The sequence below is a fragment of the Labeo rohita genome, chromosome 5, assembly GCF_022985175.1.
Source record: "Labeo rohita strain BAU-BD-2019 chromosome 5, IGBB_LRoh.1.0, whole genome shotgun sequence".
Classification (NCBI taxonomy): Eukaryota; Metazoa; Chordata; class Actinopteri; order Cypriniformes; family Cyprinidae; genus Labeo; species Labeo rohita.
In genome coordinates, this window is record NC_066873.1 from 35,301,721 (window position 1) to 35,326,053 (window position 24,333).

At 33.6% G+C, this 24,333-nt stretch overlaps 2 protein-coding genes across 6 annotated transcripts in view; one reads left to right on the forward strand and one right to left on the reverse strand.

Moving 5' to 3' along the window:
• The window catches only part of git2a (G protein-coupled receptor kinase interacting ArfGAP 2a), a 33,085-nt gene extending 12,185 nt beyond the window's left edge, over positions 1-20,900 (forward strand). The window contains exons 9-20 of one of the 5 annotated variants that reach the window (XM_051109728.1): positions 436-487; positions 1,289-1,361; positions 1,475-1,572; positions 2,929-3,040; positions 3,130-3,272; positions 3,370-3,519; positions 6,384-6,662; positions 12,640-12,722; positions 12,958-13,149; positions 15,778-15,933; positions 16,954-17,017; positions 19,396-20,900. In XM_051109728.1, the coding sequence (XP_050965685.1) occupies positions 436-487; positions 1,289-1,361; positions 1,475-1,572; positions 2,929-3,040; positions 3,130-3,272; positions 3,370-3,519; positions 6,384-6,662; positions 12,640-12,722; positions 12,958-13,149; positions 15,778-15,933; positions 16,954-17,017; positions 19,396-19,608 (1,615 nt within the window). In that variant the 3' untranslated portion in view covers positions 19,609-20,900. Of the gene's footprint in view, positions 1-435; positions 488-1,288; positions 1,362-1,474; positions 1,573-2,928; positions 3,041-3,129; positions 3,273-3,369; positions 3,520-6,383; positions 6,663-8,902; positions 9,005-12,639; positions 12,723-12,957; positions 13,150-15,777; positions 15,963-16,953; positions 17,018-19,395 lie in introns of all 5 variants that reach the window. The other 4 variants (XM_051109733.1, XM_051109730.1, XM_051109731.1 and 1 more) reach the window with 4 other exon arrangements.
• Positions 20,901-21,809: 909 nt separating this feature from the next.
• LOC127165930 (caspase-8) lies at positions 21,810-24,250 on the reverse strand. Its single transcript, XM_051110897.1, has 6 exons — positions 24,197-24,250; positions 23,486-23,599; positions 22,580-23,069; positions 22,359-22,494; positions 22,174-22,244; positions 21,810-22,009 (listed from the first exon to the last, which is right to left on the reverse strand). The coding sequence occupies exons 1-5, from the start codon at positions 24,201-24,203 to the stop codon at positions 22,191-22,193; spliced, it is 801 nt and encodes a 266-aa protein (XP_050966854.1). The 5' UTR covers positions 24,204-24,250; the 3' UTR covers positions 21,810-22,009; positions 22,174-22,190.
• Positions 24,251-24,333: the final 83 nt, after the last annotated feature.

Consider the following 24,333-nt stretch of genomic DNA (forward strand, 5'->3'; position numbering starts at 1 on the left):
GGGTGCCAATAATTGTGACCAACGTGAACTAGAGAAAAATGTTTATTTGATCATGAAATTTTCCCCCCAATTTCCATTGTTTTACTTCAATGAAAGGTTAGAATTTTGTGATTTTGTTGGGATTTTGTTAATTTTTTTTTTTTTTTTTTTTTTTTGAATGAATGAATGAATGAATGAATGAAAGATCAAAAGGATAAACAATGCAGATTTATTTCCACAGCTGCCTTTGCTCATATTTACCAAGGGTGACAAATATTTGTTGAGGGCACTGTATATACATAATAATTACACCCAGTACACACAAATATATTAGGCAAACCCAAACTTTTATGTTGTATGCTATTAATCACAATTAATCGTTTGACAGCTCTAGTTTTTAATAAAGCTACTTATTAAGGAAACTTATATTATTTACAATTTTATTCCCCTTTATAGCAGTCTGGAGTTAACAGAGTTTGCAAAAGCTGCAAAAAGGAAACTGCAGTCTGTGAGTGCTCTTTTTATTTTATTTTATTTTAATACATCATGCTTGACTGCCAAACAGAACAAGACTAAACACCAGTATTGGGGAATAACTAACTAAATGTAATAATGCTGTTAATTTTAATGACATATTTCAGTGCAGTAGCTTTAGGAAGAGTGTTTTTAGTGAATCAGCGTGTTTGGATTGTAATGTAAATCAGTTAATGTAAATCAGTCAAAACAATTTATTTTAATTCAGACATTAATACATAATTCAGACATAATAAACTAACTTATGCTTATGCTAAGTTGATATGTTAAGCAAAATATTGAATTAAATAATTTCTAAAATGTGGTCACCTTATTTTCTCTGAAATTGAGTACAATCTCTTACGATCTACATGAATACAATGTACGACCAAAATTCAAAACCATATCCTTGCTGTTTAGTACCAGATAAATGCTACTGTGATTACAGAGATAAGTGATGCCATTTGTTAGATGCATCTAAATTAGATGCATTACCACATTAAATATTTACATTTTGCTAGTAGATTGTAGTGTAGGTATAATTAAAAAATAGCTTGACTGTAGTTTAACTACTATAGCTTGTTACACTGCTAAGCACAGAGGAAACCGTTGAGCTTCAATGAAGCAGATGGCCTTTAAAGTGCCGCAACACCCCCAAAACCGTTATCTGCCAGTCATTAATATAAAAGACAGCATCTTTATTTGCTATTTAACCAGCCTCCGGACATGCCTTTATATAGTTTTACAACCACTGAAAGCACAGATGACTAATGTAATTCTTCTAATATGATTGCAGCTCAGTGATCATTTGTTTGAGGAGCTGGCAATGGATGTGTACGATGAAGTGGATCGAAGAGAGACGGATGCAGGTGAGATAATCAGCATGTGATGAATAATGGAAAGAACTGACTTGTGAAATGTACATTATACAAGTGCAAAGCGCGACTCTTTGATATGAGCGCTTTCTTTGTATCTGGTGCAGTTTGGCTGGCCACTCAGAACCACAGCACCTTGGTAACGGAGACAACAGTTGTGCCTTTCCTTCCTGTGAACCCAGAGTACTCATCAACACGAAACCAGGCGAGTTCTGAACAGACAGTAGTTGCGCTTTTACTAAAGTCTTTTTAACAGGAAATAAAGATATGGCACTTGCCATGTGACGTTTTATAACACCTTGTATGCAGTGCTTGCAGCTAAAAGTGCAACATGCAGAAATGTGACAGACGAACATCGAAACAGATGTCACAAAATTAATAAAAGGGGAAATGGCGTTAAAACTGTTATGCACTGAAGCACTGAACCAAACCACAAATGACAGATTTGCGTATTTATAGTTTTTTTTTTTGTTTGTTTTTTTTTAAATTGCTGAAAATATACTGACCCTCAGAAATTTAGCTTTGCGTCACTTGTTCACCAGTGGATCCTCTGCAGTGAATGGGTGCCATCAGAATGAGAGTTTAAACAGCTGATAAAAACATCACAATAACTGTGATAATAAACTTTTTCTCCTAATTGCGTGATATAAACTGGCAATTCTATTTTTCTTAGATCTGTGACAGTTGACTGTTTTTCTCAGAACTGCCTGATGTAAACTCACAATCCTGAATTTTTTTTTTTCTCAGAATTGAGTGATACAAACTCACAATTTTGACTTTTTTTCTCAGAATTGTGTGATATAAACTCGCAAATGCAAGTTACAAAGTCAGAATTCCAAGATAAAACTCACAGTATTATTTTTCCTAGGATTGCATGATAGAAACTCACAATTTTATTTTTCTCAGAATTGAGTGATAGAAACTCGCAATGCTGTTTTTCTTAGAATTGCGTGACAAACAGCAAACCCGCAATTTTTCTGTTTTTCTCAGAATTGCATGATACAAACTCACAATTCTGGCTATTTTTCTGAGTTGTGTGATATAAAATTTTTGTAAGAAATAAATCTATCATTAAAAAGGTATTAAAGGTCATGAAATGCTGTTTCAAATTTCTATGTAATGTTTCTTTGTTTATAAAGAAACACAATACATACAATTTTTCTCAGAATTGCATGATATAAACTCACAATTCTGACTCTTTTTTCCTAGAAGAGGGAGATACAAACTCACAATTCTGACTTTTATTTTTTCTAAATTGTGTGATATAAACTTACAGTTGCAAATTATAATGTCAGAATTGCAAGATACAAACTCGCAATTCTATTTTTCTCAGAATTGCGTGATATAAACACAATTGCGAGTTATAAAGTCAGAATTGTGGTTTTGTATCTTGCAATTCTGACTTTTTTTCTTGCAATTGTGAGTTGAGTGGTGGAAATGGGCTTCCATACATGGCACCCATTCACTGGAGGGGATCTGTTAATGAGCAAATGATGTAAAGACCAATTAGTTGTTCAGACAATGAATATGCAATGAAATCATCACTTAATTTCTTTTACAGGGAAGACAAAAGTTGGCAAGGTTTAACGCTCATGAATTCGCCACACTTGTGATTGATATTCTAAGTGATGCAAAGCGACGCCAGCTGGGGAATGCTGTCTCAAGTCCTAAAGGTACAGCCTGCATACAGGCACACCAGCCATTACTGTTTGATTTCTTTTAAAGTTGATGTTTCATGATTGTCGTGTCTACTTTTTCATAGACAATGTTGAAGTGTTCTTCAAAAGCACGGGTAGTCGTCACGGAAGTGAAAGCCAGGAAATCGACCAGCCAGATTATGACAGCGTGGCATCCGACGAGGACACTGACACTGATTTACGAGTGGGCAAAGCAGACAGAGCGAAGGTAGACCTGTAAAGATTACAGAACTTTGTCTTGTGCCATTCTTGCCACCACAGTGTAGATGAGCACATGTCGGCTTTCCTGCTTCTTTTCTCCTCAGAGTCTGGACTCTGATCTGTCCGATGGACCGATTTCTGTGCAGGAGTTTCTGGAAGTGAAAAATGCACTTTCAGCCTCGGAGGCCAAAATACAGGAGCTGATGAAGGCCAACAGTAATCTGAGTGAAGAGCTGAGATTAATGCAGAAAAAGGTACCAGAGATTCAGCAGTGAGCGCTGAATGCCCTGGTCAGAGCAGCTAAACAAAACAAGACTGTCTAACCCCAACACCCGCACCTCTTCTCGCACGTGAGGGGGCAAAATTGACCGATTCTTAAAAATCCTCTGGAATGCTGATGTCAGAATAATACTGTAATAACTACTGTAGTGTTTAAATAACCAGCATGACCTTGACCACTAAACCATTGGAAAAGACATACAGTATTAGTGAAAACAAAACATACTGACTGTTTGGCATTCGAATGCATTTGATTAGCTGGCATGCTAACCTCCCTAACCACAAACCTGATTTATAAGTTGGCTCTTGCATCAGCATGACTCATTTTAATTGGCTGTTTGTATAAGTATGTACATTCTACAAGAGTTTCCAGAATGCAAATCAGAGTTGAAATTGAGTGACTGTAAAATAATGATTATGATTTGGAGAATTTGGGGCCTTTCAGGCCTTTACTATAAATTCAGTTTAAAAATAGTTTTAAAAATCCTTTATTTGTCTATTTAAAACTAATGTAAGGATTATTCTGTAAGATGAAAAATTATAATTGGAAAGAATTTGCTCACACTCATTGAAGTGTGTTTAATATAGTCATGCAGAAATCAAACTGTAACTGTGTAGTCATTTTCTCAATTATAAAATAAGGGCAGTCCCTAAAAGTTACAGTTACAGCCTTCCTGTTGCATTTCTCCTTTAATTATAGTCAAAAATGGTGATTGGTGTACTTTAAAGATTTAGTTATGAATGGTTTTGACTGTTTACCATCAGTCCTCTCATAAAAGAACATATAACTAGTTTAGTTGTGTTGTTAAAGATTTGACTACTTGCTAAAAATGTTTGACAATTTGAAAGTGGTTTTAAATTATATGTATTTCCCACACAAAACGTTATATATGATGTTTCTTCAATAGTATTACAAATGTTTGTGATTAGAAAAATTAGGCCATTGTGTGATTAAAACTGTGTGGCTTGGCATTGGATGAACATCTGACTGGGTAAAAATAGAGATGGGCAAAATCATATTATCTTGAGTGAAGTCTTTAGGCTTGTTACGCTCCACATTTCCTTTCTGATCCTAGCCAGTGTGTCTGGCTCAATCTCTTTGGCTTTTCTCTGAGCTGCAGAGTGAATCTCTGTCTCTCTCCCTGTAGATTCTTAAGCACGCCTAACTTGCGCTTGTTCTGTGAGCATGTCTAGACATTGCATCTACCAGTTCCTGCATGCTAAACTGGACTTTTTGCTGTTAAGAAGTTTGGATTTATTGAGCAACACCATATAATGGTTTCCTTAAAGTTTCACTAAGTGTTTAGTTATTTTTTTTCATCAGTTTTTCTTAATTACAAAAGTTAAATATTTGTGTAAGATCTAAGTAAATGTCTTATTTTATACATTTTAATTTGGTTTTAATAAAAAAAAATGTATAATTATTTTGTTATTCAAATTTGACAATTATTTTCATTTGTAATTGGATTTTTTAGATCGCAAACTCACAAGCCCCCTGCAGTTTAATGGAGAATCCTTTTCTAAAAAGGTGGATATTATGCTAATTAGTATTAATAATATTAATTTCTCATATGTGACCTTGGACCACAAACCCAGTCGTAAGTGTAAATTTTTTGAAATTGAGATTTATACATCTTTTGAAAACTAAATAAATAGGCTTTCCATTAATGTATTTGGCTGAGATACAACTATTTGAAAATCTGGAATCTGAGGGTGCAAAAAAAAAAATGCCTTTAAAGTTGTCCAAGTGAAGTTCTTGGCAATGCATATTACTAATCAGATTTTTTTATATATATATTCACAGTAGGAAATGTACAAAATATCTTCATGGAACATGATCTTTAATTAATATCCTAATGATTTTTGGCATAAAAGAAAAATCGATAATTTTCGCCCATACAGTGTATTTTTGGCTATTGCTACAAATATATCCTGGACTGGTTTTGTGGTCCAGGGTCACATATGCCAGATTTTAAATCTATTTCATCAAACTAAATAGTACAAAATATGATGTGGTTCATTTTTTATTTTTTTTTTCACTACAATTTGGTAATATTGGAGCTCATTTATTAAGAATATGTAAACGTAAATTTGTGCATAAAATCTCTGTACAAACATTTTCATGAAAAAAATTCATTCACAAAAAAGTTGTACTAAAATGTATTAAAAATTTATGAGAAAATATATGAACAGCTGAAACCACACAAACAAAAAACACATACTCTGGTTGGCCTTACAATCAAGTTAAGATTAAAATTAATATATAAATAAAAATTATATATATTTTATAAATGCTAAGAGCTAAAAAAAAAAAAAAAAAAAAAGCTAGCAAGGTTTCTCTGAACAACAATTTTTTTCTTTTTTATTTATGAGATAGAAAAGGCGGTAACACCTTACAATAAGATGTCATCTGGTAACATTAGTTAATGTATCAAATAACACGAATGAGCAATACATTTATTACACTATTAATATTTGTTAATGTTAGTTAATAAAACAGTTATGTTAGTTCACTGTGCATTAACTAATGTTAACAAACACAACTTGTAATTTTAGTAATGCATTAGTAAATGCTGAAATTAACATATTAACTAAGATGAATAAATGCTGTAGAAGTATTGTTCCTTCTTAGTTCATGTTAACTAACAAAGTGTTACCGAAAAGGCTAAGACTAATTTAATCTTTTTTTGTGTAGGTCTGTAGTGGGTGACACTCTAGGTGGGAATTTTTGAACTGATCATTATTTATTGATTCATTGATAGTTTTTCCTGTAAGCTCAGCTTTGCTACATTTTCTGCTTTTCTCTGCGTTTCTCTGGCTTACTCGTGTTTCTCTTCAGCTGCAGTCTCTGCAAAGCGAGAACAGCTCTCTCAGGCGGCAGGTCTCCGCTCAACAACCTTATCAGGCCCCCGGCGGCCCTGACCACCCCAACCCCTCCAGTCCCTCCTCCTCTTCCTCCTCTTCCTCCTCCTCTGCCCTGAAACGCCACCTGTCTGCACGGGCGAGCCGCCCCATGTCTATGTATGAAACCGGCTCTGGTCTGAAGCCCTTTCTCCCCAAGGGAGAGACCCCTTACCCTGAGGAGACCTTCCCCACCCTGCAACCCTTCCCAACCTATGTAAGTAAAAACCTGCCTCTTGCCTTCTCTCCTTCTTTTTCTTCTGTGTTCCAGCATGCTTCAGTTCTCAGCGCTTTATGAGAGTTTCCAAAATACACGTTTTGGATTACTCAATGTATTACTTCACTTTGCATCCTGTTGGCTCGCAAAGCAGCTATTTCAGCATATTTCTGTTTCCTGTTTCAATTTCATGTGTCAGTTGGGAGTTCTTAATAGCCAACTCAATGCACAAGTCACACAGTCTCTTGGTTTATGTAACTTGGTACATATAATTTATATTTTTCATTTCAAGTTAGAATATAAAAGGTGCACTAAGCAATTTTTCATTAGTGTTTTGCTGACCAGTATAACTGATAATATTGTACCAGTGTCCATTATTTGGAGAAAAAGCATAAGTGTGCATCAATTTAAACATTAAGCATTGAGTGTTTATTTAGGTATGCAACATTTTTAGAATGGAAAAAGTTACTTAGTGCACTTCATTGTTTTTTATATTGTTTTAAACCATAAAAGTATCTTTTGTACATGTCACAGTTACTCTAGCTCACAAAATGCAGTATAATCTTGATGTAAAATGCCCAGTATTTTATTTTCAGTTGTCTTTTTACAATGTAAGTTCCTATTTCATTTCCTTATTCACTTTTTCACTGACCTTTTGAGTGGTGATATTAAAAAAAATGTCTTAACTCTATGGCTTTTCATTGCTTTTACTGCATATTAATGATACTGATTATTTTTCAATGCATGCAGATGTTGCAGATGTTCAAACTTCATTCATCAGTCATTATTATTTAACACCAGATATGTGCTGGGTTCTATAAAACTTCATGAGTGTTCATCACAAATAACTAATATTAAATGTTTATAATGTTTTGATATACACTACCAGTCAAAAGTTTGGGGTCATTAAAATTATGATTTGTTTTTTTGTTTTTTAAGAAATGAACACAGTTTTTGGACAGTAAGATTTTTTTTTAATGTTTTTTTTAAAGAAGTCTCTTCTACTCACCAATCATGCATTTATTCCATCCAAAATACAGCAAAAGAAATAATAATGTGAAATATTTTTAGTATTTAAAATGACTGCTTTCTATTTGAATATTTTTTTCAAATGTAATTTATTTCAGTGATCAAACCTAAATTTTCAGCATCATTACTCCAGTCTTCAAAAAATTCCACTCAAATGTTTTCAACATAATAATAATAATTATAATAATAATAATAATAATAATAAATGTTACTTGAGCAGCAAATCAGCATATTGGAATAATTTCTGAAGGGTCATGTGACTGGACTAATGATGCTAAAAAATTCAGCTTTGAAATCACAGGAATAAATTACATTTTAAAATATGTTCATATAGAAAACCGTTATTTTAAATGGTAAAATATTTCAAAATTGGAATCAATTTATTTGGATCAAATAAATGCAGGCTTGGTGAGCAGAAGAGACTTCTTTAAAAAACATAAAAAATCTTACTGTCCAAATCTTTGACTGTTAGTGTAATAATTATTAATATTTAATTAATATTATAGTAATTTATTATAGTATTGATACTTTTGGAAAGAGTGCATTACATTGTTTAAATTGGACAATAAATGTGTTTTTAACATTTCAAAAGATTTCGATTTCAAATAAATGCTGCTGTTTTTAATTTTATATTTATCACTGAATCTTGAAAACAAATTTCATGGTTTCCACAAAAATATTAAGCAGAACAGCTGTTTCCAACGTTGATAATAAGAAATATTTCTTAAGCAGCAAATCAGCATATTAGAATGATTTGGACTAGAGTAATGAAATTTTGAAAATTCAGCTTTGCCATCATAGGAATTAAATGCATTATAAAATTGCATTCTAGTAGAAAACATTTAATAATAATAATATTTTAATAATTTGTAATGATATTTCACAATATTACTATTTTACTATATTTTTAATCAAATAAATGGAGCCTTGATGAACATAGAACATCTTAATGACACCCAACTTTTAAATGGTAGTGTGTATATGTTAATAATAATAATTGTAAAGTGTTACCAAAATTATTACTATAGACTGGCTACTATTTTATTTGATTGTTATTAACATCAAGTTAAAGTTACTCTATCTTGTTCTTTAGCCAAGGCTCTCAATCATGGCCAAGCATTTAAACAATATTGCTTTTTTTATTTATTTATTTATTTTTTATCATGAATCTTTCATTCTCTCTCTTAAGTATTATTTGCACGCCTTTCTAGATCGCAAAGGGTGTGTTTGTGGCCACCTCCTCTTCCCTCCCCTTCCTCCCCTCCTCCTCCTCATCCTCCCCATCCTGTTTGCGGGATGAACCTGTGCAAAGGGTTAAATACATCCTCACGTGCTCCGTTCCTCCCGAGACCGGACGAAAGATCCCGGAACCCTTTACCACTTCTTCACCCTCCTTCACAAACTCATCCTCTGCCTCCTCAACTCCCATCCATCCCTTTTCCTCTTACACCTGTTGTGCTCCACGCATCACCGTGCATGAACGGTCCCTCCGCCAACCCTTCGGGGGCTGCTGTTTTCAAATGATACGTATCTCTGCCATCATTATCACCTTCATTCTCATATAGCACATACATTTCATAGCTTGTCTTCAATCCCAGGGTGCACTGCTCAAGCTTGTCCACTGCTGCTGCTCACACATCTCTTCAGAATGACTTGCAATGCTACATGCTCTGGGCTGAGAGTAGAAAGAAGAAATGCACAATAATGAAACTGATATGTAAATGAGCAGGATAAGCTTGTTTACATATGGGTGTGAAGATTACAGCCATATTTAGATGAGTGTTTCTGTTGTCACTGAGTGTATGCGTGCATTTTGGCCCTTGTTTAAGGCTATTTAGCATTTGGAGAGCCACATTTTGTCTGTGAATATTTAGCATGACAATGATTCAGGTTTTTTTTTTTCTTTTAAATGCATTGATCTGACAATTAAATTCAGTTGTTCAATTTCTTAATCTTTTTAATCACCCTGGGGTGAAAACTTTTTTCCCCAGAAAACAAAAGTTAAATTTACCCTGATCTTCAGATTCAAAAAGTTTTCACCCCATGGCTCAAGCATCAGTGAGTGTTTGAACCTTCTGTTATAGTTGCATATGAGTCCCTCAGTTGTCCTCAGTGTGAAAAGATGGATCTCAAAATCCTATAGTCATTGTTGGAAAGGGTTCAGAAACACAAAAATGCTGAAAAACCAAAGAATTTGTGGACATGAAAGATTTTTCTGAAGAACAGCAGGCAGTTTAACTGTTTAGGACAAACAAGGGACTCATGAACAACTATCACTAAACAAAAAAAAAATTGTGTATATTTTTAAACAGGGTCTTTTTTTTTTTAATAAATTAAACTATTATTTTCTCTTGTGGACTATATGTAAACATTTTTATATGAAATATCTTAGGTCAGTACTAAATAAACAATAACATGCATTTTGTAAGATCCCTTTTATTTTGGTAAAATAATTAACATTTTTAATGATTATAAAAGGGGGTGGTGTAAACTTTTGACCTCAACTGTACCTGTGTACGAGGAGATGTGTCTAGAGCCGAAGCACAAACAGCTGACTGCGAGCGTGTTCAGTGGAACATTTTTTTGATTATTCCGACATCATGTGGCGGTTCTCCAAGCATCGTGACAATAACATTGATACAGTACTCTTTTACACTAATTTAGTAATGTCCTAGGTCAGAGCACTGCTGTCATCTTACCCCATTACCTCATTATACTTGAGCACAGTGAATCATGCTCCAGTGAGACTGTCAAATATCTTTACTGTAAATGCTTTACTGCACTGTGAAGGAATACGCTGATCTGGGCCATGACCTAGATTTAATTGTAACCATGAGTTTAACCCCTGAGGACACACGAGTTGTTTAATAGCTAGTTTAGTTTTTGCATCCACTGGTCATTGCTTCAAAACAAGGATGATCTATCCACTGGACTACAAGGGATAGTTCACCCAAAAATGAGTTACCCAGCCTCATGTTGCTCTAAACTTGTAAGACCTTTGTTCATCTTCAGTACACAAATTAAGACATTTTTGATAAAATCAGAGAGCCTTTTGACCCTGCATAGACAACAGTGCAACTGACATGTTCAAGGCCCAGAGAGATAGGCAAGCACATTGTTAAAATAGTCCATGTGACATCAGTGGTTCAACCATAATGTTATGAAGCTACAGGAATGCTTTTTGTGTGCATAGAGAACCAAAATATTGACTTTATTTAACACTTTCTTCTCTTCAGTGTCAGTCTTCGATGTGCGGCCATGAGATAGTTCACCCAAAAATGACAATTTAATGTTTATCTGCTTACCCCCAGGGCATCCAAGATGTAGGTGACTTTGTTTCTTCAGTAGAACACAAACAAAGATTTTTTTTTAAGTCTCACAGTTGCAGTCTGTTAGTCATATAATGGCAGTCAATGGGATCCAATGACTTAAAATAGAATGACTAAATAGAAAGTTCACATTTTAAATATGTTTCTTTTATTTGAAATATATATATTTATTGTCCTTGTTACTTTTTATCTATTTAATCAATGTAATACATCCTTGGAGTATTCATTTCTTTAAAAAAAAAAACAACACTTAAAAAGTAGTGCAATATTTTGCATATACATTTTTTGTAAATATGTGCTTGCTAGTAGTCAAAACCATGACCTTGGTATTAAAGGGATAGTTCACCCAAAAATGAAAATTACCATATAAATTACTCGCCCTCAAGCCGTCCTAGGTGTATATGACTTTCTTCTTTCAGACGAATACAATCTGTTATATTAAAAATTGTCCTTGCTCTTCCAAGCTTTATAATGGCAGTGAATGGGTGTTGAGATTTTTGAAGTCCAATAAAGTGCATCCATTCATCATAAAAAGTGCTCCACACAGCTCTGGGGGGTTAATAAAGGCCTTCTGAGGTAAATCAATGCATTTGTGTATGAATAATATCTATAACTAAAACTTTATAAACCGTCATTTTCCACTAAGTGTTCCAGCGGATGATGTAGGACGAAGGTTTAGCACAAGCTAAGGTGACAAAATGCTAGTCTCTTGAGAACCAAGTTTTGTTTACAACAAAGGAAAACCAGTCTCCTCTTGGCTTATATTGAAATCCTCCAACATTTCTCTTTACAAGTCCTCATTTTGTACTTCTAATTCTCAAATGGTGTTTTGTTTTTCTCTTTTCTCCATGCTTCCGCGTTTGTCACTTCTCACTCGAGCTTATGCTACGCCTTTGTCCCACGTCATTCATTGGAACGACACTCTCTCGTGAACACGCATATACGTCAGAAGCTAGAAATTACGGTTTATAAAATTTTATATATTTCTCACATAAATGCATTGATTCACTTCAGAAGACATTTAATTAACCCCTGGAGTCATGTGGAACACTTTTATGATGGATTGATGCACTTTATTGGACTTCAAAATCTCAACACCCATTCACTGCCATTGTAAAGCTTGGAAGAGTCAGGACATCTTTTAATATAACTCTGATTGTATTCGTCTGAAAAAATAAAGTCATATACACCTAGAATGGCTTCAGTTAGAGTAAATCATGGGGTAATATTCATTTTTGGGTGAACTATCCCTTTAACGCCATGTTAGATACCAACATCCAAAGTACACTGTGTAACAGTGGCCATCCATCAAACATATGGAGAAAATAATCACTTTTTTTAACCACATTTACAGACTAAAAATAATTTGTTTGCTCGCCTAAGGATTTCACACTTTGTGATGCTTTTCAGAGTTTAACGCCTGTTATATCTAATGAATCTAATGCTAAAAGCTTGCTTATACTCTACCAACTATTCAATTAATGCAGACTGTTCAGTTGAATTAGTTTATTTCATATGAACCACCAGACATCTTGATATTTCCAATTCCATCGCCGGCAATTTCATTGTATTTTGTGACATCACGTGTTCTTTTACTGTATCCTTTCCTGTCTCTTCAGGCCTCCAGATTTGACAAGCAGAGCAGTGTGTCTGATGGTGACTATGATAACACTGTTAACGAATCTGATCTGGATGACTCCGGGTACGTGTCCACTTTCCTTTTTATGACCTGAAATAACTCCTGTCTCAAATCCTGCTGGCAAACAAAACCAGCCTTTTTTCCCTCTGAAAATAAGAACTGCCTGTCCTCTGCTTTTAGCCAAGTAAAGTGAGGAAACAGGCTAATGATGCTCTAAAGGCATCAAGTAACCGTGCATCAAGCATTACTCATCCCTGACGCCTTAGTTCCATTTATATTACCTCCTCCCTCCTTGCAGCTTTGGCCGTAGATGTCGTCTGCGCAGCAGCGGCTGGATGGGGGAGAGCGGCTCTATACCCGAGCTGGATGATCACGAATGTGAGCCCGACCCCAGTCTGCCCAGCACTGAAGACGTCATCCGTAAAACAGAGCAGATCACCAAGAACATTCAGGAACTGCTGAGGGCTGCGCAGGAGAACAAGCATGAGAGGTGAGAGGACGTCCAATGTCAACATCTCCCATCTTCTATTTCTTCCATCATCATATATGGCAGCAAAGAATCTGAAGTCATTCAACTCCCTTCTCCCTTTTGTTAACTTCTGGCCATTATTTAACGATTTCATATGTAAATCATTGGCACATTCCATGAGTAGGCTACAAATTGTGTTTGCATTATTTAATTTAAGGGGATAGCTGACCCAAAAATAAAAAAAATCTGTTATCATCGTCTCTAATTCTTTAAAGGGATAGTCCTCCAAAATATGTAAACTCGTCTTTTACTCACCGTCATGTCGTTTTAAACCTGTGTTTCTTTCTTTTGTGGAACTTAAAAGATGATGTTTTGAAGATTGTTGGTGACTAAACAGTTTTGGTTCCCACTGACTTGTATTGCATGGACAAAAATGACAATACAAGTCAATGGGAACCAAAACTGTTTGGTCACCAACATTCTTCAAAATATCATCTTTTATATTCCACAGAAGAAAGAAACTCATATAGGTTTTGCATGACATTAGGATGAGCAAAAGATGACATCATTTTAATTAAATATATTTAATCTGTTTAAAGCATTAGAGACACAAATCAATGTTTTTAGTTGCGAGAACACTTAGATATTTCAGATGAATGCAACATAATACCAAAGCATGAGAAGTGGCTAGTATTAAACACATCAAGTGCTGTCCAATCTTCACCTTCTCAACTGTAACCAAGAATTAACTTTTTGTTTTTAACACAAATTTCAGTTTTGATTGCAAATCATCAAGTTATAATAAAAAAAAAAAAAAAAGGTAAAACAGATACATATGGAAAACATAAGCCAATCTCCAAGTCAAGTCTCTACCGTGTGATAGTTTTAGTCTACATTTGTCATCTGTATTTATATATGGTATATATTTATAATGATACTGAATTTATAATAATTTTAATCATTTATATATATGCTGCCATTGAAATGTTTTCTTACTAATTATTTATAAAAAGAGTATTATTGTGAAAAATTAAAACAATAGTTAAAATATGTTAAAATAACTGTTTTCTATTTGATTTGATTTTTAATTTATGTAATGTAATTTATTCTAGCTGAATTTGAGTCTTCATTAAGTCCTTCATTAATCATTCTAATACGTTAATTAGGACAAAAAACATTTCTTATGATCAGTGTTAAAAACTGATAAAAAGAGCAAAAGAACAGCATTTATTTAAAATAGGAATCTGTTGTAAAATGATAAATGTCTTCACTATCAGTTTACTGTCCTTGCAGAATAAAAGTACTAGTTTCGTTTTTAAAAAATCTTACTGACCCCAAACTTTTGAACAGTATACAGTTGAAATCAAAAGTTTACATACACCTTGTAGAATCTGCAAAATGTTAATTATTTTACCAAAATATGAGGGATCATACAAAGTGCATGTTACTTTTATTACTGACCTGAATAAGAATTTCATATAATTTACATAATTTACCTAAATGATCCACAGCTGTTTTTTGTTGTTGTTCATGAGTCCCTTGTTTGTCCTGAACAGTTAAACTGCCTGCTGTTCTTCAGAAAAATCCCACAAAAAAAAAAAAATTTCCACCAAAGTCCCACAAATTCTTTGGTTTTTCAGCATTTTTGTGTATTTGAACCATCTCCAACAATGACTGTATGATTTTGAGATCCACCTTTTCACAATGAGGACAACTGAGAGACTCATATGCAACTATTACAGAAGGTTCAAACACTCACTGATGCTTCAGAAGGAAAAATGATGCTTTAAGAGCCAGGGGTGTAAACCTTTGAACAGAATGAAGATGTGTACATTTTTCTTATTTTGCCTAAATATCATATTTTTTTCACTTACTATTGCCCTTCAGAATCTACATAAGATACATTTACTCTGATCTTCAAATTCAAAAAGTTTTCAACCCCCGTCTCTCAATGCATCGTGTTTCCTTCTGGAGCATCAGTGAGCGTTTGAACTTTCTATAAATGTTGCATATGAGTTCTTTAGCTGTCCTCAGTGTGAAAAGATTTCAAAATCATACAGTCATTGTTGGAGTGGGTTCAAATACACAAAAATGATGAAAAACCAAAGAATGTGTGGGACCTGAAGGAAAGTGGGCACCTTAACGGTTCACGACAAAGAAGGGACTCATGAACAACTATCTCAAAAAAACAAAACAATTCAACAGAGTATTAAGAATCAAGGGTATGTAAACGGTGTCACTTTTATAAATTCAACTACTATTTTCTCTTGTGGATTATATGTAAATGTCTTTAATGTGAAATATCTTATTCAGGTCAGTACTAAATACAAAAATAACATGCATTTTGTATGCTCCCTCTTATTTTGGTAAAATTTACATTTTGCAGATTCTGCAAGGTGTATGTAAACTTTTGACCTCAACTCTATGTATATATTTATATATTAAATGCATAATATGCTTTTTTTGTACCCTGTCCATGGAAAATGGCTGTTTATGAAAATCACTTCTTTCCCATCCATTGAATTAGTTCCTCCATTCATACCTTCTCCATTGTCTGTCTGTTCTCAATTGTCTGTGTTCATCATTTGGGGTCTGTCCCATCGGGGGCCACGCTCTGTTTGGGTCCCGATCTGTCTCTTTCCTCACCAGTGCACCATGTGAACAGAGGGAGAGTGTCCGCAGACTGAGACACAGTCTGGGTTGTTTCAGCACACTGGTGCCTTGGGCAGACAAGCCCCCGTCTCCCATGCAGTCCCTCGGCCTAAGAGCTCCCCACCCAGCCAACCCCACCAACCCTGCCTCCTGGTACTCTGGCCTCTGTCCCTGCCTCACAGGCACAGTGTCTACCTCTACCTCTCTCTTCATAACTTCATAACCCACTAATCTGAACTTGAATGGGATACGCATGATCGCTGCTGTGTCTAATGCCGAAGGCTTGTGTCAGTTTGCATTGTCTTCTAAACTTCACCTTTATTTGCAGGAACTCATGTTGGTGCACTTGGTTTCTCTTTTAGGAAAAGGCTTTGTACTGACATCCATCTAACTTTTGACCTTTCTGTTTTGCACCGGTTTGTATTTCATTGCAAAATAAGCTGTGTGGTTTTAAAGATAATACTCAATTTTTTTAAAAGATGTTTTACCCACTTAAAAATGTATTAGCAATGGGGGGGATCACATCTGCTCCACAACTAACGTTTTTTAAACAGATCTGCATGTTTTTTTTGGTGGATTTTTGCACAGAAATTCTAACACAGAATTTACTGCAACACATTACATTTTCTTATAAATCTGTCATTTTTCTGCAAACTATGATATGTCAGACTGGAATAAAAATCACTACTATTCAACAAAAGGTATTTTTAAAAGACGCAAAAATATCTGTATACAGTATAATATTATGGACAAATTGTATTTTCCATGAAAGGGTAAATGTTCAGCTTTAAGGCCCATTCACATCAAGAACTATAGCGATAACTCTATTATAATCCAAACAAAACACAATACACTTCACTTTAGTGTGTGCTGTAGTTGTTATCTGCTACTGCAAATGCTCAAGCTCCTTAAAGCAGGATGAATTCTGATTGGCTGTCAGTGGTTTTATTATTTATTAGCTGAGAAAAAAATCTTTTGAAAGTGATTCCAATGATATTGTTCCTCTGTGTCGTTATTATAATAGTGCAAACTCTGCTATTAAATTTACAGTGTCATTGATGGTGTGAACAGGCCTTTAAAGTTTTACCCTCTGATTGTTTATCTTACTTTTCACTCTTCAAACTCTGATGTTTTTTTTTTTAATACAGTATCTCTCATTTTCTCCTCCAATAGCTTTATACCCTGCGCAGAAAGAATACATGTGGCTGTGAATGAAATGGCTGCCCTGTTCCCCAAGGTTTGCATTTTTTTTTTAACCAAACTTTATAAATGCAATAAAAAATCGGTTTAATAATAATTGATGTATTATTATTTTTATTATTATTTAAATATGTTGATTTTAATTGATTCTATTTATTCTATATATATATATACTGTATATATATATATATATATATATATATATATATATATATATATATATATATATATATATATATATATATTTTATATATTTATATATATATATATATATATATATATATATATATATATATATATATATATATATATATAAAATATATAAAATATTATTAAATATAATATAAAAATATATTTTAAAAATATATTTATATATATATATATATATATATATATATAAAAACTATCCCTTTAAATTGATCAAAAATCTAGTGATTAATAAATATATATATATATATATATATATATATATATATATATATATTTTATTAATCACTATATATATATATAATTTTTTATTAATCACTAGATTTTGATCATCAAAAAAGTGATAATTTATATATATATATATATATATATATATATATATATATATATATAATATATATAAAATAAAGGATATATATATATATATATATATATATATATATATATATTAATCACTAGATTTTTGATCAATTTAAAGGGATAGTTCACCCAAAAAAGACAATTCTGTCATTAATTACTCACCCTCATGTCATTCCAAACCCATAAGACTTTCGTTCATCTTCTGAACACAGATTAAGATATTTTTGATGAAACCCGAGAGTTTTCTTACTCTGCATAGATGGCAACACAATTACCATGCTCAAGGTCCAGAAAGGTAGTAAGAACATTGTTAAAATAGTCCATGTGACATTAGTGGTACAACCTTAATGCTATGAAGCCACAAGAATAATTTTTGGGTGCAAAACCCCCCAAAAATACAGATTTCTTCTCTTTGTCATGTTACTCTCATGAACGCATGTTTTAAATTTGTTGAATAAAGTTGTTTTTTATTTCTTTGTGCCCAAAAAGTATTCGTGTAGCTTCATACCATTACAGTTGAACCAGTGATGTTACATGGGCTATTTTGTCAATGTCCTTACTACCTTTCTGGGCTTTGAATGTGGTAGTTGTGTTGCTGTCTATGAAAGCTCTCGGATTTCATCAAAAATATCTTAATTTGTGTTTTGAAGGTCTCATGAATTTGGAACATGAGGGTGAGTAATTACTGAATTTTCATTTTTGGGTGAACTATCCCTTTAAGTGTGGCTTATTCGTCCAAATACTTTCTTGGACATTTAGGTTGTATATTTAGTAGTGAGTGAAGTTTTGATCCACAATTCAATTCAATTCAGTTCAATTCAGTTCAGCTATTTTTGATAAAATAAATACCGCATTTTTAATAAAATATTATTCATAAATTATTTGTATGTCTTGAACTACAGTTGAAGTCAAAAGTTTACATACACCTTGCAGAATCTGCAAAATGTTAATAATTTTACCAAAATAAGAGGGAAAATACAAACACGTTATTTTTTTTATTATTTATTACTGACTTGAATAAGATATTTCACATAAAAGATGTTTACATGTAGTCCGCAAGAGAAAATAATAGTTGAATTTATAAAAAAAATGACCGTGTTTAAAAGTTTACATACACTTGATTGCATTAAGAGCTGGGGTGAAAACTTTTTGGAATTTGAAGATCAGGGTAAATTTCACTTAGTTTGTCTTCTGGGAAATATTTTTTGTAGTGTCTGAAGGGCAGTACTAAATGGGGAAAAAAAAAAGATATTTAGGCAAAATAAGGAAAATGTACACATCTTCATTCTGTTTAAAAGTTTACATCCGTGGCTCTTAATGCATAATTTTTTTCCTTCTGGAGCATCAGTGAGTGATCAAACCTTCTGTAATAGTTGCATATGAGTCCTTCAGTTGTCCTCAATGTGAAAAGATGGATCTCAAAATCTTACAGTCGTTGGAAAGGGTTCAAATACACAAAAATGCTGAAAAACCACAAAAATGGTCAGACCTGAAGAAAAGCTAGGAGTTTAACTGTTCAGAACGAACGAGGGACTAAAAAAAACACAGCTGTGGATCATTCAGGTAACAACACAGTATTAAGAATCAAGTGTATGTAAACTTTTGAACCGGGTAATTTTTTATAAATTCAACTATTATTTTCTCTTGTGGATTATATGTAAATGTCTTCTATGTAAAATATCTTATTCAGGTCAGTACTACATAAAAAATAACATGCATTTTGTATGATCCCTCTTATTTTGGTAAAGTATTTGCCATTTTGCAGATTATGCAAGATGTATGTAAACTTTTGACTTCAACTGTATATAGTCTAAATGTAATTTTGTGTATATTTATTTCTGTCCACAGAGACCCCGCTTTGAGACGGTGAGGAGCTCTTTGCGATTATTAACATCCAGTGCGAACCGGCTACAGAGTGAGTGTAAGAAAGCGTCTCCTCTAGAGAGCTTCCCTGCAGCAGACATGCAGTTGGTCACCCAGCAGGTCATCCAGTGTGCTTATGACATCGCCAAGGCTGCTAAGCAACTTGTTACCATAACCACCAAAGAGAACAACAACTGATTCTGCTTCCATCCATTTCCACCTGTAATGCAACCCTGACTTTTTTCCCCATATGTTACTTTATCAGTAATTATTAGGTATGTCACATGAGATTTTTTTTTTTTTTTTTTTAGCTAAGGTGTATATGCATGTGTTTATTTTTAATTTAAGGTGTCTGTTGTCAGTGTAGTTTGGCTTGAAGCCATAAATAGCCTGAAATGCTCTTAAGGGTTGTGTAAGGACATGTATACGTGTTGCCCTGTGAAAGTATATTTGACTACAGTCTAGCTGGCAGTTGAGATGTGGATTGAGAGAACAATTTAAGCAGAAGTAAATCAGCAATAGAGCAGTCAATCATGTAGTACATTTTCAGTAAATGCCTGACTCTTTGCACTATTCTGAAAACTTTGACAGATTTTACCTCTTCATATTCAGACACGTAGTTCATTATCTGTGGTTGTCTGTGTTGCTTAATTATGTTAAAATCAAGCCTTTTCTACAATAATCTCAGTTAAATATTTAATATATAATGAAAAAAAAAATCTATCTGTACAAAGCATTTAGTTATTGTGGCCAGTTAGGCCAAGTTTAGGTACAAATACAATACACTTGTAATTATAAAGATGTCATATTAATTATGATTTAAAAAGATCATATTTCATTTAATGTCCGAAGTTAAATGACTTTTTCCCCAGTTGAATAATATAATTCAGATTTATAGGATGTATTGAAAAAATTAAAAATAAAGTAACAGCAGATTAGGAAATGTTAATTAACCTTAGTTTAATCACATTTCATCAGTGGTTTAGAGGTCATGGTACGGTATTTAATTACAGCTTCTTCTTTTTCAATATACTGCAGATGAACAATCTCCACCAGCAGATACTGATACTGTGTTTGTGATGGTTTAGATGTGTTTTTGTTTTTTAGATAGTTCCTCTTATCGTACATTCAGTTCAGTGTTTGGGCAGCTGTTAACTTTGCAGATCTTTTTATTTCCTCTCTAAGTATTTTGGTCTAGCCTGATCAGGTTAGTCTTACCAAACAGTCGTGCAGTGGACCGGTAGCTCAATGTTATTAGAGCTATAGTCAGCGATTTACAGACCAGTGTTAAAATTCCCCTTCTTTTGACAGTTTGTAGTTGTTCAGATCTGGTCTTCCACTCATTAATGTTATTGATATGCCTGTGGTAAAGAAGAAAATGTGTTCTTTATTTTTTAAATAAACTTAATTTATAATTTTGAGCTTCAATTCTTGCTTCAGGGTTTTTGTTATTATCAAAAACTGAGCCATATGAATAAAGTGGAAAAATTGGAGACCTAAACCTCACCCCAAATTATTTCGAATCAAAACTCTTCTCCTGTTCTGCTTGTTCTTATTCTGTTCATATTTGTAAAGTTTGTAAGATTGTGTGTGTGGCCACGTTCACACAGCAGCAGAATACGGTTGTCAATACCGTATTTGAGTCCTTGATACAGTTACGTTCACACACAGTACAGTTATTGACAACCGTATTCTATAACCAAACTCTCACCCGTACATTTTCAGCACTCACAACCGCATTCTTGGAACAGGACTCGACAACTAGTTGTCCATCATGTCTAGTTGTTCCACGCGCGGCTCAAATGCTCCGCTCACCACTCAAATTTAAAAGCTGCTGTCGGTTAATGATGATTTGATGGATGATCTCACGGATCTGCTGGATTCTTGTCATGTCAGAAAGTGATAAGACTTTCAGTTTTATGGACGTCGCCATCTTTGTGAGAGTGAGAGTTTGGGGCTTAACTACTGTAGCAGGCTGAGCCAGAAAAGATGGCGTATAAAAGCCCTCATTCCTTCAGTTACCGTCTGATGAAAAACAAACACTAAAATTGATCTAAATTATGTGGGGCCCCCCCATAACTCTGGGCCCCCTGTACTCTCAGTCCCATCTTTCCCTCCACTAGCAATGCCACTAGCAAGTGCTTTTGTTTCCACAGATACAAACAGTTCAAAAAACATTGAGAAGGGTACAAGATTCTCTAGTAATTTATTAGAGACACAGTTGTGTAGTTACAGATAGATAGGAACTAATATCCACATTATCCAAGATAAAATAAAAGAGCATCAGAGACAGAACTTCAAATAATTTTACAGTTTTCATGTGACGTTATCATTTTAATCAATATTTAAAAGATAAAACATTAAAACTTAAAAAAAAAAAAAAAAATGAATACTGTCAAAGCCAGGTTGATATAGAAAAATTTGATCACATGAAACAAAAAGTAAGCTTAAAATGGGGACAAAAATTGTACTCTTAACTTGATTGATCAGAAAACACCATAAAACAAATGCTAAATGCATCAAGCAAACCAGGGGTGAACCAAAATTCTCTCTTTGTGCTGTTGATCATCTCAGAAAGGTGAGCGGCAGAGAAGATTTACTGTAACAGAGATGAAGGGGTGTAACCGTGTTCTGTCAGTACACAATTATGTGTATCACAGGTAACTTGAAAACTGCCCTTTTTTTAGCCTTTTAAAGTTAGTATTTGTAAAACGTAGTATTTATATTGCATTTCTAAATAGTGACTGTTGTATTCGTGCCTACCTCTTTTCACTGTGGAGTTATTTGTTGCAACTTGCAGAAGCAGACCTCTGCATTTGAGATGAGCTGGGTTTCTGCACAAAGTATAAAATTGAAATAAAATTTAGATAATTATTCAGTTGTAGTCTTGATTATTTGCAACAATTCAGTTAAAAATAACTATGCTAGTTTTTAAAATGAGCTCTAACATTAACAACTCTGAAAGTAAGCGTTTTCCTCAAGGTGAAATAGATCGCAGGGGTCATCTTGTAATTCTTTCCTTCCACCTCCATCCTGCTGACATCATCATTGACCTCAGTGAGGATCTTCAAGATGTCAAGGCCCCTAAACATGCAGAAAGAAATTTTGAAATTGTTGACAGGAAAACTTAACTGCAATATTAAGGCCAGTGAAGCAGTGAATAGCTCACCTTTCGCTTCCCTCCTTTAAATATTTGCAAAGACACTGTATAAACCATGATCCTTTGATTTCATCACGGATTGACAAATATTCCTCCACAGTGGACAGGGCAATCAGAAAATCAGAAGACTGGCTAATGGTGTAAAATACATTTTCAGATTTCTCACCAGGTTGGCCACCTAAAACATCTTCAGCAACACGTACTTTACTCTGTATTTTAGGCCCTCTACATGCCTGGATAAGGAACACTTTAGGTTTGCCAATAAGAGTGGGGCAGTTGACTCCATCAAATGGGGAGGTGATGTCATTCAGGGGACATATTCCGCCTTCATGTCCCAGGATACCATGCTCATTTCCATGACTCAACACGCAGCAGACAAAGCAGTCTTCGTGAAGTACCTTACTGCATCTGTTCATAAGCGATTTTATTTCAGATGTGGTCTGGTCTTTATAGATTCCAACCTTAAAGCCCAACATTTCAAACACACATTTCAGAGAATCTGAAAGAAAAAAAAAATGAACTTAATAAAAATTCAAACAAGGCCTTTAAGGCCAATCTGGAAAGAAAAAAAAAAAACTTCCCAATGTTCACAATTAACTAGTGTTTGCACTGTTAACACATGTGGAACATATACCTATGTGATGTTAGATTTGTTTTTAGAATAAGATTGTAAAGTTTTACAAGGCCAAAATGAAAACCTAACGAAAGATGAACAATGGAGGGGACAATAGCACAAAATCACAAAATATTTTCATTAAAAAATATATTGTATTTAAATACAAAAGAACAAAGAGCAATTAAAATGTATATAATCTTTTTTGTAAAGAAAAAAAAAACATCTTAGAAGGCAATGTAATTATGTGTATGGGCGTAGAGAAAACCATTTTCAGTTTTTAAACAAAATTTAATGCCTACCAACATCTTTTTGGGATCCTTCTCGTTTCTTTCCTCTCCTGAAATTCTCATTATTAATAATTAAACATAATCCAGATGGATTACTGTCCATTTTGTACTGCTTAGCCTCTGTAGCTGGAGTAAAAAAGAAGATATAATGTAAATATGAGAATCCTAGTTCTTTTGTTTAAATCAGAAAAAAAAAATAATGTAAATTCATTATCTTTAGCTATTATAATGATATATATAATAAGGTTTGTCCATTAGAGTGAAAAACAGTGTGGTTGCCAAACCTGTTTCATACAAACACGTGTAAAACAGGTTTAACTGAAACTATAAAACTGAGCTGAAAAATACAATTGTAATCCAAAGTAGATGCTCAGATTTGTAAACTATGCAATATTTCAATTATCATTTTTACTCTTCACATAACTGTGCCTCCGTGATACTACATGCTAGCTAATAGTTAGCTTGGTGTTTCCCAAAACATTAATCTAAATGAAACAGACTGTAGAATGTTTATAAATTAGAATCATGCCTTTTATTTATGTAATTATTAATATCTGGATCAATACATATACATCAGTTCATAAACCCTCTGTCTTTCACTTATTCTCAGATTCTTCTGTCATTTCTTCAATAATAATAATAATAATAATAATAATAATAATTTGTCACTGTAATTTTCACTTTTTGCCATTAGATATTATACATCATGAATATTAACATTACCTGACATTTCACCAGATAGAAACCAAATGTTCAAACGCTGAAAGGTAGGTCTTCCTACAAAATGTAACCAAGCAGGAAAACGAATGACATAGTCCTACAGGTTCCGTTAAGAACTGCCTACAAACATCTTAATTATA